The sequence below is a fragment of the Plecotus auritus genome (genome assembly GCF_963455305.1).
Source record: "Plecotus auritus genome assembly, chromosome: 5".
Taxonomy (NCBI): domain Eukaryota; kingdom Metazoa; phylum Chordata; class Mammalia; order Chiroptera; family Vespertilionidae; genus Plecotus; species Plecotus auritus.
Window position 1 is genome coordinate 35790070 of NC_137776.1, and position 16455 is coordinate 35806524.

At 52.1% G+C, this 16455-nt stretch overlaps 1 protein-coding gene across 12 annotated transcripts in view; it reads left to right on the top strand.

The window, feature by feature from the left end:
- AGAP1 (ArfGAP with GTPase domain, ankyrin repeat and PH domain 1) overlaps positions 1-16082 on the top strand; it is a 418249-nt gene extending 402167 nt beyond the window's left edge. For all 12 annotated transcript variants that reach the window (XM_080670319.1, XM_080670320.1, XM_080670312.1 and 9 more), the window contains 2 exons: positions 10978-11233; positions 14023-16082. In XM_080670319.1, the coding sequence (XP_080526445.1) occupies positions 10978-11233; positions 14023-14226 (460 nt within the window). In that variant the 3' untranslated portion in view covers positions 14227-16082. The remainder of the gene's footprint in view (positions 1-10977; positions 11234-14022) is intronic.
- The last annotated feature ends 373 nt before the right edge of the window (positions 16083-16455 follow it).

Below are 16455 nucleotides of genomic sequence, written 5' to 3' on the forward strand. Positions count from 1 at the left end.
ATGAAACATCTGACCAGTTTCTGCCTCTTGATCCTATTAGTTAGAGATTGGTCGTTTTAATGAAAAAAATGAACTTGAGCTTGTTAAATAACAATGCTTTTCTCACACCAAGGAATTCATGTGCTCACTCCCATGAGTCACTCTCCAGATCACCTTTACCACTACGTGGCCAAACTTGGGAAAATGAAACCTAGTGAATATAGACATTTGGGTCTGACATTTTTAACATTAAAGATTAATTGGAAAAGAAACTCCAGCTAGTATTCACTTGTTGGGTTTTCTCTGAGAGAGCGATCTAGTCTTCAGTAGATTCTCAGTCCTCCGTGCATTGGGATGGAGTTCATCTTGGTGTTGAGTGGCTGTTGGCAGGCCCTCCTCACTGTGAAGAAGGTGAGCCACCATTCCTTTTAGTGTCCTGCAGTGCATTTCTGTGTTTTCATACTTGAAAAAAGTTAACATGCAAATTAATTGTAAAAGTCTTTGCTATTTGCATGCCCTCTGGAATTCTTTTCCTCTTTTCAGATCTGTTTCATTGTTGTTATTATTGTTTCATTTGTTTGGCTCATTGAGGAACCATGTGACTATTCCAATCCCCCTGCCCCCCAAACACTAAAAGGAAAACTACATTAAAAGTACCCTTTATTGTTCAGAATCAATAGTCTTATGTCTTTAAAGAAAATAATAATACCAAGGGCAGTATTTCGTAGAGCCACTTGGCAGTTTTTACTAGAAGCCTCCTCAGAATTCTCCTGTCCATCACGTTCCAGCCTCCACTCTGCAACCTCCTCTCTCTCCGTGTGTGAGAGCCACTCAGCCAGCAGGGCCTTGGGAAGCCACCAGATCGTGCTCGGCCCTCTGCCGTCGCTCCATCTTGCCCCTCGATTTTGCCTTTAAGAAGAGCCTCCACTTGCATTTCCGCTCCCTGGTGTTTAATGGGCACATACAGCAAAAGCTCACATCCATTTTGCAGTATTCCGAGCGGAGGAAAAGGGCCATTTCTCTTCCCTTATCTGTTTGTGATGCGATACATTCCAAAGCCGATCCCATCAGCCACTGTTACAGTGAACTTTGCTCGCTGTGACGGGCCCTGCCACCCGGCTGCGGCGGGGCCGCTGAGGAGCACCTGTTCCGTGCCACACTATGTGGATCTGGGGCCACCTCACTTGGCTGGCTCGGGCTCCCTCTCACTTGGCACAGATTTATCGCGATTTATGCTTCAAAACAGTTGCTCACGTTTTTTCCTCACACTGAGGTGCCGAACCATGAGTGTGTGCGTGGCTGCTGCGACTTAGCTGCAATTACTATGTGAAAACACTAGATTTGCGAATTAATTCAAAAACTTCAGTTGTCAAACTAGCATTAATAAAGGTGCAGAGTAATAAAGGTGTCTGTGCTAAAATCCCAATGAGATAGATAGCCTGTGAGTGGGAAACGAGGAGGAGGGGCGCGGGGACGGTAAGAACTAAGAACGTAAGAACGTGTGTGAATTGAGGGGTGTAGCTGGGGGTTATTTTTCCCTTTAACCTCCCGTTCTCATTGTGTTGTTTTACAGTAGGTTAGAAAGGGGGGGGTGGGGATGTTGAAAATAAAAGAATCTCGGCAGCCGAAACCGGTTTGGCTCAGTGGATAGAGCGTCGGCCTGCGGACTGAAGGGTCCCAGGTTCGATTCCGGTCAAGGGCATGTACCTTGGTTGCGGGCACATCCCCAGTAGGGGGTGTGCAGGAGGCAGCTGATCGATGTTTCTCTCTCATCAATGTTTCTAACTCTCTATCCCTCTCCCTTCCTCTCTGTAAAAAATCAATAAAATATATTTAAAAAAAAAAAAAAAAAAAGAATCTCGGCTGCCTCTGGAGCAGTCTGGGTGCTTTGCCGTTCTCCGTTCTCCGACAGCATAGCATGCTCTCAGAAGTGGCTTTCATGAGAGTTAGACTTGCTCACTTCTCTCAGCACCCCCTCTCTCCTCCTCCCCCCACCCCTCACCTGGCCTCCGGGGCCTCCTCCCCTGTCCATCTCTTAGAAACAGCCCCAGGCCTGGCTGCCCCTGACCCCCACCCCCCCACACACACTTCTCACCTAAGGTCTGAGCCGGATGAGCCCTAGGCTGGGCTGTGGTTCCAGGGGCCAGAGAATAAACATCAGCAGGTTCTTTCATTCTGGGGCTGGTTCTCCATGAATGGTACCTGAGAGAGCAGATGGTGTCCTTGCAGCAGGGCGGTGGGTGAGCTCTTAGAGGCTGCATGCTGGGGTGGTGGGTCCACCTCGTGTCACCATACTGGTGGCAGCAGGATGGCAGCTGTGGGTCGTGCAGGAGGAAGCCAGGAGGACCCATCAAGCTCAGGCTTGAAGACTCCAAAGGGGTCCCAAGCAGATGGGTGTAAACCACGAGTGGGTGGCTTCCCTGGGGTGCAAGGTGCTGTACGGATCTCTCTGTCCAGACACAAAGCTCAGCTGAGGTGTTGCTTCGGGTGGACCCGGTGACTGAGGCCTGGCAGACGTCGGGCAGTGACAGGCTTCCCTCTGTCATTTACAACTACCCTCTGAGCAGATGCCTCTCCAGAGGGGAAACCGAGGCCCAGGAGGGGGTGGTGCTGTGCCCGGAGTCCAGCCAGTTGGACCCTCCCAGTGAGGCCTAGGTCCATCCTCCCATGAGCACCTGGCCATTGTAGGCACCTAACACGGTGCGAGCTTTGAGCTGATTCTGTTCATTCATCAGCCCCATGTTTCCTCACTGCCCAGCCAGTTCTAGCCTGACAGCCCCTGTATGCCTGCCTCAGAGTTGGAAGTAAAATCCTGTGGTTGCCTGGGAACTTTCAAGGGATGATGCTGTGTTTGCACTGTTGCATGTGTCTTTCACTCAGCCTGGTCAGGTTCCCACAGGCAGGTGTCGGAGGTGACATAAAGGAACAGAGCGTCAGATCTCAACCTGAACCTCGGGCTAAGGGACAGGGGGCGAGGGGGGGTGGGGACCAGCTTAGCCACAGCCTTCTGAGACTTGGCAGAGCCACAGGCTGTGCACCTGCGCACACTCAGTCACCCTCCTGGGCGGCCCCAGGTGGCCCCCGCCCACAGATCCACCCACCCTCATACCTGAGGCCAGCCAAGGTAACTGTGACTCGCAGAAGTAATAAGCCTAATAGGGTTGACTTTATTTAATTAATAATGATCCTGTTCTGTTCCTCTGAGCTCATAAAACACACTGCAGGTTGGCAAAAACACTCATAATATTGATCAGAAGTCAGGCGGGATATTTATTTTGTTTCTGCCCCATGAGCATAAATCCTTGTCCGTCGCCTCCTGCTCTCTGCATGCGGGATTTACAGTGGCCAGTTTCTTAAAAGCTTTCGGTAATTAAAAAATAAATAACCATCGGGCTTTGTTGACCATCCTCCGTCCGGGGCCTGTCCCCGAAGCCTGCCCCCTTAGCAACGCCGCCGAGGGAGAAGGCATGCATGCCAGGGGCAGCCAACTGGCTCCCGGGCCGGCCGGCTGCCCCCGCAGAGAGGAAGCCCCTGTTTTCCTAGCATATTGTTCCAGCCCCTCTTCCACACCTCCCCTCCCAGTTCCTGTTTTGCTGGAGGCAGAAAGACACTTTGGAAATTCCTTGCTGCTAGCTCGCCCTTTCTTCCCTCTTCCTCCCCTTGGTCACCCTGTCACTTGCACTGGGCTCCTCCTGCTCCCCCCTCACCCCAGGATCGCCCTCACTCCCATGTCCTTTAGAGGCGATGTTGACAAATCCTCTCCCACCCTGAGGCGGGGGGTGGGTGTTTCCAAAGGGAACAATGAGACAGGTGACAGATACAAAAAAAAAGTTATTGGCCTTTTAACATTTGGGGGAAGGGACACCCATAAAAATGAACACATTAGACCTGACACTGGGGGCCTTTGGGGAAGGGCTGTTGCCACTCTGTTTTGTAGAAGCGTCCAGGGGAAGCCTCGTTTGTGGAGACCGGAAGGCAGGCGAGGCCAGGACCACCAGGGACCAGTCCTCACCCACTCCAGGGGCCTCAGTCCCACTTAACCCGCCAGGACCCGTGGGGCGTCTGGCCACTGCCTCTGTCTTTTTCTAATGACTCGTCTCCCAAAGCACCACAGAACGGTGTCAGAAACCAATCAGGGTCTTTGTAGTGATTTGTCAAAAACTTTCCTTTCTGGGAATCCAAGCCATTAACCTCGCTACCCCTTGGCAGCACGCTGAGCCCTCCCTGCCAGACCCAGAATGCAGCTGGTGGCACTAAGTGTGATAGCATCTTTGCAGCCTGGAAATGCGCAAGCAACAGGCTCTGCGTCAAGGCACCGTTTCTCTACAGGCGCCCTGCCTGGATGTGGCTCCTCCTCAGCTCCTCTGTCTCCAGGAGGGTCTGTGAGTACGACCCGCCTCGCCAGGCGTTGTCAGGGTGAGACCAGTGCTCGTGCAAAAGGCGTGACCCCATAGCTGACACAGCGCAAGTCCTTAACCCCTCGCTCTGACCCCAGAGAAGGTGTCCTAGCCCCGTGGTCAGCAAACTGCAGCTCGCGAGCCACATGCGGCTCATTGGCCCCTTGAGTGTGGCTCTTCCACAAAATACCATGGCCTGGGCGAGTCTATTTTGAAGAAGTGGCATTAGAAGAAGTTTAAGTTTAAAAAATTTGGCTCTCAAAAGAAATTTCAATCGTTGTACTGTTGATATTTGGCTCTGTTGACTAATGAGTTTGCTGACCACTGTCTAGCCTAACAGTGCCGCCATTTCCACAGTGATTCTCTATATAAATGCCTGCCGGTGATTGACCGCCGAAAACCCTCACTGGGCTCACGCAGGATTGTAAATAAAGATGGAAGAGCGATGAGAAAGGCTGCGGTCTGTTATAAAACAGCAAACACTGTCGAGGGCCACAGCCCAGGCCACAGCGTTTACACTCACCTGAGAACAGAAGGGGCCAGTTCGCACACCAGCCCTCCCCTCGGTCATCCACACGTCACAGGTCCTGGTGACATTCTCGGCCTCTGGACGCCTCTATCCCAGACCTCTTCTGCCTTGTCAGTGACCCTCACGTGTCCCCTAGAGCCAAGTACTGTGGGGTCTGCCAGCAGCGGGAGCCCAGCCCCCACCCAGGACTGACCCTCATGACCAGAGACGGACCTGGCTCGGCCCATACGTGCCGACAGGCCACCCCTAGTGCCACAAGGCACTGGAGCACAGCCCTGCTTCCCCACAACCCTCCCCTTGGACACTTTATTATAAACATAACTGCCATGGCCCCACCACCTGCCTTCATGATCTTCTTGTCTACGCTAACCTGGATCCTTTACCCACTGAGTTTACCTCCTCGCTGTCTGACATTCATAGTCCCCGGGAGAGGCTGGCACCACACTGGGCAGGACGGGAGCAGGGTCAGCGCACGCTCATGCAGGCATGGCCAGAAAGCCCTCCTGTCCACCCCAACATCAACAACCTCCCTCCCCCCACAGCCTGTCCATCCCAAGCCGGTTGGAAGGGAGCTCAGTCCCTGCAGCCCAGCCACTCAAGCCCCGAGCGCGTCCCAAAGGCCAGGGCCCATCCAGGAGCCTCGCTCCACCCCAGCCCTGTCCTGCCTGGATGGTGCAGGGTCCCAGGCCTTCCAGCCCAGCCGCCCTATTTCAAAAAAGAGAAAACGGTTGTCTTTCTAAGCTCTCCACCCTTCCCCTCTCTGAAACTTGGAACTTAATTGACCCATCTCTTTTTCTCATGAAGCCTTGCTTTTTTTGTCAGAATTTCTCCAAGTATGGCCACAGGTGAGCATTTTGCTTGGTATTTGGTGTGTGGCTTCTTCACGGGAGGTGCTCCAGGGTCCCTTGAAGAGCCCTGTGTTATCAGGAGTTGTCCGTAGCGGTTACTGTCATCACCGTCGTTGTCACCCTCAACATTGTCAAAAGTGAGCGCGCCTGTGGAGTGGAGACAGCCTCATCGCTGGCCCTCGCGGCATCGCCTGCGCCAGCAGGTGCCTCCATTTGCCAGGCACGGAATCTGCAGGTTGGAGGTAGGCCGTGTCCCACGGAACATCTTTGGGGGACACACAGAGCCTTGGCCATGCCATCACCCCTCAAGGTCAAGTGTGGCAAGGCCTGGTCTGTTGGGCTGCAGGACCCGAGCACCGTCCGAGCCCAGCAGAGCCCTGAGAGCCTCAGTGGACACACAGCTCCTGCTGCCTGACCCACCCACCCCCATCCTCTGATCCCCAATCCTGTGGCTCACACACCACATGGTTTCCTGGTTGGGGCTCACACCTACAAAAGGTCTCTGTTTTAGGCAGGAAGAGAAGAAAATGTTTACTCCCTTGCCTTCAATTGTGTCTTTATTTGGGGGGGATTTGGTCAGTGTGCCAGTGTGCCTGTCTTCTGATTAGTTGCTCATTCTCTCATTTTCTCTCGCTCCGTGCGGTTGATTTATTTAAAGGTGTGTCAGCAAGGGGCTCAAATGAGGAGCCGGCCTCCTCCTTCCTGCTGACGGCCAGCCGTGCCAATAATTCATTTTTTAGCTCATTAGCTAACAGGGGCTGTGAGCAGCGGGCCTCTGGGGGATTGGAATGAGGGGAGGTGATATACTGCCGGCTCCTCTGCTCTTGAACTGGCCTTCCTTGGGGGAGATTAAAGCACAGCCAAGACGGGGTCCCGGAGGCGAGACTGGGACATCAGGGCGACGATGAGGTGTTTGTGCTTCTGCATCATGGTTGCTTGGGGCGAATGGTTTTAACAGAATATTTGGTTTTAGCCAGAAAAGGCATCTCCGTTCGAGTGTCCACCTTTAACATGTTAACTGTTGACACAGAAACCAAAAGAGAATGACAGAGAACTAGGGGCTTAAATAGCAGACATTGACCTTCTCGCGGCTCTGGAGGCTGGAAGTCCAAGGTCAAGGTGTCGGCAGGGTTGGTTTCTGGTGAGGCCTCTTCCTGGCTTGCAGATGGCAACCCCTCACTGTGTTCTCACATGGTCTCTTCTCTGTATGCACACAGAGGGACAGACAGACAGACAGACAGACAGAGAAAGAGAAAGAGAGGTGTCCAGTGTCTCCCATAAAGCACCAGTCCCATCAGATTAGGTCCTACCCTCATGACTTCATTTAACCTTAATTACCTGCTACACACTCTACCTCCAAATGCATTACAATTGGGCAACAGGGGGTCAACATTTGAATTGGGGGAGGGGGCATAACTCAGCCCAAACTTCCAGGAAGACTTTAGGCATCTCAAGGCTATAGGCAGGGGCTGACCAGACTTGACCCAAGAGATCCTAACAGCCATGGGATATGTGAACCAACTGAGCACCCCTCGCCCCAGTGCCTCAGGCCCTCCTGCCTGGGACGAGGGGTGGCCCATAAGACACCGATGGGTTTATCAAGGCCCCTGGCCAGGGCCCCCTCTCACCCTGCCAGGCACAGTGACCATGTGAAGCTCATTTGTACAGACAACTGGGATTTAGAGACCTAAGCACCCCGCAGGCGCTTCAGCCCCACCCAATCACAACACCCTCCACAGCTGCCCTGTGCAGAGTGACTGCTGTGGCCAGCACATCGTCCAGAAACGGCCTCACACCCACAGCCACTGTGCCTGCTGTAGACATCACTGCGCCCATTTTACAGATGAAGAAAGGCGAGCCAAGGCGTTAGTGAGGTTGCAAAATTCCACAGCACTGAGAACAAAGCAGACACACGAACCCCATGTTCTCTAATGCTGATGCCACGACTATTTCCTCTCCCTGTGGTCTCTGCAAAAAGCACCCTGATTTCAGCTTCCCCTAGTGCAGTGGTCGGCAAACTGCGGCTCGCGAGCCACATGGGGCCCTTTGGCCCCTTGAGTGTGGCTCTTCCACAAAATACCACATGCGGGCGCGCACGTACAGTGCGATTGAAACTTTGTGGCCCATGCACAGAAGTTGGTTTTTGGCTCTCTCTCAAAAGAAATTTCAATCGTTGTACTGTTGATATTTGGCTCTGTTGACTAACGAGTTTGCCGACCACTGCCCTAGTGTGTCTGGGGTGGGGGGGCAACAAGCGCAGGAAAGGGGGTCTACGTGATAGTAATAGTACCCAGAATTCCCACTGGAGTCCTCTGTCCCTGTGGGCTGGATTTCAGCTGCAGAAAAGAAGCACCTGGAACGTCAGGGAGCCCAGTGGCCCGACTTCTCAGCTTTCTGCCTGCCTCTTGGTGTCTGAAAATACACGGAAACATTGCAGTCCTGTGGGATCCAGAAGTGATATTGAAGGTTGTTTTCACAGCACAAGAAGCTTTGGTGAATAGCTGTGGTTCTGTCCAATAATAAAAGCCACACCTTGATCAGACCTGGGGGTGTCCTAGTGGAGGGTGAGGGGCATGGGGCAGGGAGAGGCAGCCCACCTGGAGGCTCTGCACCTGCCTGGTCCCCTTGCAGTGCCCTCAGGCGTGCATGTGTCAGGCCTGTTCTGCAGATGTTGGAAGGTGCTAAAGCCCTTATCGGGAATAGTCACCCTGCCTCCTCCCGCAGGGTCGCAGGTGGACCAGCCGCGACGCCAACGCAGCCCCTCCAACACCCTGTCCCTCGTTTCATACACACAGCATTAGAGCCCTCCTGGTGAAGGTTCCCCAAAGAGCCAGCCTTTTCAGCCCCACCAAACCCAGAACTGCCTTTCAACATGGACTTTTCAGAGCAGAGCATAGTTTAAACAGGATGCTCATTCAGACGTGGGTCGTCGAGTTCAGTGAATTCAGGTGAACTTACCTGTGGGGTGACGGTCACCCGCACATGCCCCACAGGAGAGCATGCAGAAGCTGTGGGCTCAACCTCATTCTTTGGGGCATTTGAATATCACAAAGAAAATGGAATCATTGCGGCTCGGACTAGATTTCCTCGTTCTGCTCTTCAGTTCATCCCTGGGTGACTGGCAGTGAGGATTAAAACCAAGCGGAGCAGAATAAAACAGCTCTGATTTTAATGCCTACCCCAAATTAGAGTTAGCAAATTGGAACTTGAAGACCTGGACGGATCTTTCACCACTGTTGCTTTTCATCTCATTCACGTCTTGCTCTTTCTCATGGGTGATTTATGAAATGCATCAACATATGCTTAATACATTTTAAATAAGGTTCTTAAATAGCTTGAGCTCACGGCATGGCTGCGGCGTCCGACTCTCACCTGCGCTGCTGTCCCAGGGACGTTGCCCATGTGCCGGGCCCGTGTTTTGGCCCAAGTGGAGACGCTGCGCCTGTCCCCGCCGGAGCCAGAGCAGCGTTTGGGGGTGCTGGGGCAGCTGCTCAACTGCAGCCCAGAGTTTGGCCTGGAAATCTCTGCATGGAAAGGGTCAGGGGTCACTGTGGGGTCACTCGCACTGACCAGGAAGTGAAGCACAACTAATCCTGATTTACTGTGGAGGGATCTGTTTGCCTAAGTATTTAAAAGCAGATTAGGGCTCACCAGACACTAGACCGCCAGGAGCAGTGTCAACACGGGTAAAAGGTGTAAACAAGGCTTTTTTCCGTCCTTCGGAAGAAAACAACGTCCTGGTAATGAGTTTTCTCCCGGAGAACCAGCCCTCAGTGCCGTCTCCCTCGCTGGAGCTGGGCCTGGTTTCCCTGCCAGGAGTTCGGAGGGGTGGTGAGCGCTGTGCCTTTAAGTCCCTGTGGGCAATTGCAGCCACTCCTTGTCTGCGGGGCTTTCCTTCTTCTCTCCTGCCTCTCAGAAGCATCTGTCCAGATAGGATAGTGCCCCTTCCCCCTGCTCCCCTGACCCTCCTCTCCTGAGAGCTGCTTGCTTCTATCTCTTGCATTTGCCTGCTCCCCACCCCCTTTTTTTTTCCTAACAATGCTGCGAAGTGTTGAGAGTTGCTGAACTATTTTCAACATCGCTTACGTCCCTTTTGGAGAAACTAAAACCACACGCCACCTGGTAGCCACGGAATGCTGAGTCAGTGGCCGGGGTCCCATCCTCTGGGTCACCATAAACACACCTTGCTGTTGGTTTCCTCCTTTTTACCCTATTCCCCGCCCCTTTTCTCCCAGCCCTCCTCCCTGGGTCACAGGCAGTGTCCTGGCCCCTTTGGAGGTGGGGTGAGGGTTGTCATCACACCCACCCAGCTCCTGAAGCTCATTCTCCCTGAACTGTGCCACGGGGGAGGGGCTTCAGCTGCTACTGTTACTACAACCCCAAGGCTCCACCCCCTAACCCAACCTCATCCCTCCTCTGCCCCCCAGCCCAGCTCTGGCCTTGGCAGCTGGTCCTGTCTCCTCGGCTGGGCCCTACACATTCCCGCACTGAAGGAGTCGGTGACCTGATGGCAGAGTTGCTCAGGGTGATGGGGGCAGCTGTGTCTTCTCTGACCCTCCCCGTTCGAACCTCTGCCTTTCATACGGGGTCTATAGCAGTAGGCTCTTCACTGGAAGTGTCTAGAGCTCTGGGAGATCTCACTCCCCTCGAAGATGGACGGGTTAAAGGCTGAAAGCAGGTCACACTGGGTTGGGGGGTCCGCCGCTATCCTGCCCCAACTCCAGCCCAGCGTCCTCAATCCTGACTCACCATTGTCCTTATGGGAGAATGGACCTCCGTGCCAGTGGCACCCATCCTGCATTGTGCCCGATGGGTCCTGGGCAGGAGCGGGGTTCCTCGGGGGCCCCAGCTCTGCAGTGAAAGCAAAGGAAATCAAGTGAGAGCTCGAGGCCGTGGACAGGGCAACACTAAGTTGCACTGCACTAACACCTCAGGGCGTCAGAACCGCCTGCAGGGCTGGTTAAAACACCCTCCTCTGCGGTTCTGATTCATGGGGCCTGGGGACCTGCATTGCTACCAGTTACCCCGGGGTGCCGATGCTGCTGGGGGGGTACCCCACTTTGTGAACCATAGGTGAACCTCTCCCCTGGGCCTCCCCAGGCTGGCAAAGACACTTGCCGCCCATTGTTTTTCTTCCCCTTCCACGCTTCCTGGTGAGCAGGGTGCCGGGACGGGTGCAGCCTCAGTTGCCCTGCCTGACTGTGACCATGCCTGCCTCTTGCAGGGAAGAGAAGGAGCGGTGGATCCGGGCCAAGTATGAGCAGAAGCTCTTCCTGGCCCCACTGCCCTGCACCGAGCTGTCCCTGGGCCAGCACCTGCTGCGGGCCACGGCCGACGAAGACCTGCGGACGGTCATCCTGCTGCTGGCACATGGCTCCCGGGACGAGGTGAACGAGACCTGCGGGGAAGGCGATGGCCGCACGGCGCTGCACCTGGCCTGCCGGAAGGGGAACGTGGTCCTGGCACAGCTCCTGATCTGGGTAGGTCTCCCGACTGCCCGGCCAGGGGCGGAGGCACTGTGGGCACCATAGGTGCCAGCCTGGATGTGGGCAGCAATAGGGAACCTGGGACTCCGTGTGGAGGCTCCTGCTGTGAGGGCTCACCTGTGTGAGGCCTCCTGATAAGAGGCTGGAATGAAGTCAGTGGATGTGCCATCCTCCGGTGGGGACTCTTTGTTCATCTTTTTAGGGTATCCCTTCGGGTCCAACATGGTGGGTGGGGGTCTCTCGTCTTTGTCCACACACCAAAAAAAAAAAAACTCCCATTATTTTTTAGGGGGTAGAGATAGACTAGAAGGATAAAAACTGAATGGTTTAGATGGTTTTCCCAACACCAAACGTTGGGGTTTTTCATTCACATAACACAAAAATGCTAGACCCTAAACTGAGAGGTTTGATATTGTAGGAGTTTGTCAAAGGGCTTTGTCTGGGCTATTCTGATTAATTTTTATTAGGAAAGATTATTTTTTTTTAATTCCCACCAAAGCGTTTGTCATGAAGCTGGAATGGGGAGAGAATTAGATGCCCAGATATCAAAATCACTCAAATGTTCAGCTTCACTTTAACTATTGTGTGTTAGTCAGTTCAGGCTGCCCTAACAAAATACCACAGACTGGGGACTTCAACAACAGAAATTTATTTTCTCACAGCCCCCGAAGCCTGAAGTCCCAGACCAAGGTGAGGGCCAGGTCGCAGATGCTTTCTCTCTCCGTGTCTTCGGGGCCTTTCCTCTGTGTGAGCGCATCCTTGGTGTCTCCTCCTCTTCTTAGGACACCAATCCTATTGGAGTAGGGCCCCATCCATATGCCCTTAATTACTTCTCTGAAGGCCCTGTCTCCAATACAGTGGCACCTTGGTTCTCGAATTTAATTCGTTCCAGAAGGCTGTTCGAGAAGCGATTTGTTCGAAAACCAAATAATTTTTTCCCATTGAAAATAATGTAAATTGAATTAATCTGTTCCAGACCCCCAAATGATTGATTCCCTTTTGTAACCTTTCTTATATACAGTACGTGTTTTGTGTACTGTTTAGTCTATAAATAAACACTTCTTTTCTTAAATTTATCGAACCACGCCCTCCTAGCCTTAAAGGAATCACTTTCAGCACTTGGTCCAGGGGTGTCTTTCAGATCAGCAAGCAGAGTCTGTGCTTGTTCATATATCATTGCCTCCAAAATTCTGTCACTGGCTAACTGCTCTTCCTTTATCCAAACAACAACAGTTTTTCTACCCCTTCACTTGCCTGTGATCATTGTTTCTTTCACACCCTTAGCAACATTAGCACTCTTGATGGCCTCTTCATGTTCTAAAATTGTGCTAATTGTTGATTTGCAAGCAACCAAAGCAGTCTCTCCTTTGTTGCCTGAGAGATGCTTTTTGTCATGCTGAGGTATCAGCATAAAAGGGTTGTCAGGTCAAAAACCGCCTAAGTTTGGTTGACAACCAGTACATTTTTTTTTTGTGAACAACTTGGTCAAGAATCAAATTGTTCAAGATGGGAGACCTTTGAGAAGAAAGGTTTGACTGTACAGTCACATTCTGAAGTGCTGGGGTTTAAGACTTGCGGGGGGCGGGGGCGGGGGCGGGGGTGGCGCCACACAGTTTCATAACAAATTGCATACCATCTTTCCCTCCAAAAGTCCTTTTAATTGCAGCACTCCATGCTGACAAGATTCCTAAATACTGTTGGGAGTGGAAGTCAGTCAGTCCACCCTTTTTAAAAAAATATATATGTTTCCAATTGATTTTATTTTATTATTTTTCTTTTTTAGAGAGAAGCATCAATCAGTTACCTCCCATATCAATGTTTCTCTCTCACACCCAGGTTTCAAACAGGCAATTTTTGGTGCATAGGACTACGCTCTAAACAACTGCGGTCCACCCATTTTCTTTTTTTATTTATTTATTGATTTTAGAGAAAGGAAGCAAGAGAGAGAAAAACATTGATTTGTTGTTCCACTTATTTATGCGCTCATTGGTTGCTCCTTGTATGTGCCTGACTGGGGATTGAATCTGCAACCTTGGCATGTCGGACGGTGCTCTAACCAACTGAGCCACGTGGCCAGGGCGCCATCCTTTTCAAGAGCAAGAACCGCAGAAGCGTTAGCGCAGTGAACCTAGTACCTCCCTGTCTTCTCAGCATCTAGTAATCAGAGACCCTGAGAAACATTCAGTGTGAGACGCACATCACAGCACAGTGTATACCGGTGACAGTTTACAGAGTGCGTGGCAGCCGAGGGCAGGAGCCCGAGTTCATTCACGTGGAGGAATACCGGATGGCCGTTGCATAACTTTTAATGACGTGAGAAAATGGTCCCAGTACAGTGTTCAGTAAAGGGGGAAAAAAGATACACATTACTTGTGTAAGTTTTACCTCAATTACACATTAGACTCACAGGAAAACCATTTGAGGGAAATACGCGGAACTATTAACCAAGATTATCCGTGGATAGATCATAGGCGATTTTTTCTTACGCTTTCATGTATTAACTGTGTGTGACCCACAATGAAAACAAATTGCCTCTGAGATTTTAAAATGATCGTTTTTTGTGTTTACAATTGGAAGGTCAAAACAGACATAGCAAAACTAGAGTCACCCGTGGTCCATTTCAGTTACACAGAGGAGGGGCTTTGAGTTGCAAAGGCACATTCTTGCCTGGATGCATGCACCTCAGAGCCAGGTTGTCCTCCAGTACTGGGCAGGCGGTCCCCGTCCTCGGCTGCCCTGGCCTCCTCCCCCTGGACACTAACATGGCTCTGTTGCCTCCGCAGTACGGGGTGGACGTCATGGCCCGCGATGCACACGGGAACACGGCGCTGGCCTATGCCCGGCAGGCCTCCAGCCAGGAGTGCATCGAGGTCCTGCTGCAGTACGGCTGCCCTGACGAGCGCTTCGTGCTCATGGCCACCCCCAACCTGTCCCGGAAGAGCAATAACCGGAACAGCGGCAGCGGGCGGGTGCCCACCATCATCTGAGGGGCGTCGGTGCCCCCCGCCCGCCACCCCTCCCTCTTCCTGGTGGGGTCACCTGCCACCCACCCGCCCTCCCTCACCCACAGTGAAATCACAGAACCTGGACAGTCCTCACGGAGGCGAAGACGAGGCCCGGAGGCTGCAGGATCGATCGTTTCCATGAACTCCCCCACGCGGCAATAGGAGCGACCGGCTGGCCTCGGTTGGTTGATGATAGCACATGGCGCAGGACCCCGGTCCCGTGGCCGATAGAGCTCGGCACAAGGGGCAGGGATGGACAGAGGGGGAGGGGAGGCAGCAGCGAGGAGAGGGGAACTCTCCTTAACTGGCAGTTAAGCACATCAGTACATTTCACCTCTACCGAACGGAACACTTGCATCTATCTCATCTCTTCTCCGAGGAGCTTGACGGCATAAATCAGGAGCAAGCCGAGTTTGTCAGGTCTGAAGCCCCTATGATGGTATGTGTCAAATCAGTTGTAGCTAATCTGTCCCGGGAGAATGCTGGCTTCATTACACTTGTATAGTTGAGTTCTTGCAGCATTACCGCTGTTTAATAGAACATGATTAGTCATCACCGGGAAGAAAGCATATTAGCCGAGGAGGCAGTTACGCAGCACGCTCTGGTGATTGCCGCGATGTGATTGCAATACTCTTAGAAGCATCATATTATCCCAGACATGTTCTTCCGAGCCCTTGGAGCCCTCCTTTCTAAATTCACTGTCATAATTTAGTATCTGTTTAATTTTTCAGTCCAAAGAGAGGAAATCAGTTGCTGAGTAGTATTTGACTGCAGTCTCCTTGGTGCAAAAACAAAATGGGAAAAATAAATAAGAGCAACTCAGAAATTCCAGAGGAAATCACAAATTTCAGCTAACAGTGACATTTCGGGTGCATTTAGGAAACAGAATAAATGCATAAAAAGCTATCCCCCCCACCCCCGAACAGGAGAGATATTTTATGTCCTTTTGCCAAGGTGGACGTCTTGGGTCTCAGTCACTCCCGGGCCACATTGCCCAAGTCACACAGGCTCCTGTGTTATGTCTTCAGATGAGATGTGTGGAAATGTATTGGAATAAAAGAAGTTCATAAATATGCATTGATTTTTGTACAGACGAATGGCACCTCTGTTAATTTATAAATGGAACTGGATGTGAACTAATAATGTGCAACTAGTTGAGATAAGCGGGTTACAGATCATTGTACATGGAGAGTGTTCGCAGCGGTAAACACTTCCATTAACGTGATATACAGCTTTGAAAAGGGGGCGCATCAGAATAAGATGGTAGTGCAATTTGCTTATTAAAATCGAGAAAGGGGAAAAAAAAGGCCCAAGCCTATTAGAGAGGGGGGAGGGGCATGTGAGCCCTCATTGTAGGAAGTGTGACTTAGATCTGAGACCGCTTTTGCTGGCCAGGGGGAGGGGCTCTGCCAGGCAGGGCGTGATTTTCCGAATGCCAGACCCGGTGCTTGGCTGTGGTAGACGGGGACCCCCACCCACGGTTCTGTGGCACGGACTGGCCCACAAGCATCCCTAAGGCTGACTTGGTGGACAGGCCGTTTATTTCAGTACAGCCCCTGAGTGTCATCCTGGGATCAGGCTGCTGCAGGCTTCAGCCACCTTCAGCGTGGTGGCTAAACACAGTAACGCAAATCCGGACACCCTCGGTTAAAAAGGAAAGGGGCGGGGTGTGCCCAGAGTCCGGCGGCGGCAGTGTGGCAGGGGAAGAGGGTTGGCACGTGGAAGGGGACACGGGCTGACCTAGCACAGGACCACATTCGCCCGGCAGCCTCAGGACGTTCCTTGCTCTCCTATATTAAACCTTCTATTTTGTAAGAGGTTTTCCTCTTCTTTCACTTAAAAAAAAAAAAATTAAAGTAGGTGGGAAAAAAATAAAGCTTTATACAGAAGTTATATGTAGGTCGGTGTTTCGTGGGCAAAGCTCTGTGGAACGTGGCAGTTTCCAGAAAGGGCAGGTGCAGACAGCAGGCCCGCGGTCCCTCCGCCAAGTTCAGTGCTGTGTGCGTCGCTGTGCGTTGTGTTAAACGTGAACAGGAAGAAAAGTCGTTGCCTGTTTCTGAAGAAGCAGCACTGCCCTAACCCAGCTCCACACAGTAGCCTCCACGCAGCCGCTAGCACAGACTGTACGTAGTGAGCACAGATAGAGTATAAATGAAATTCTTAAATTATTTCATCGTAGTGAGTTCCCACTGTAGGGATGCTTTATCACAG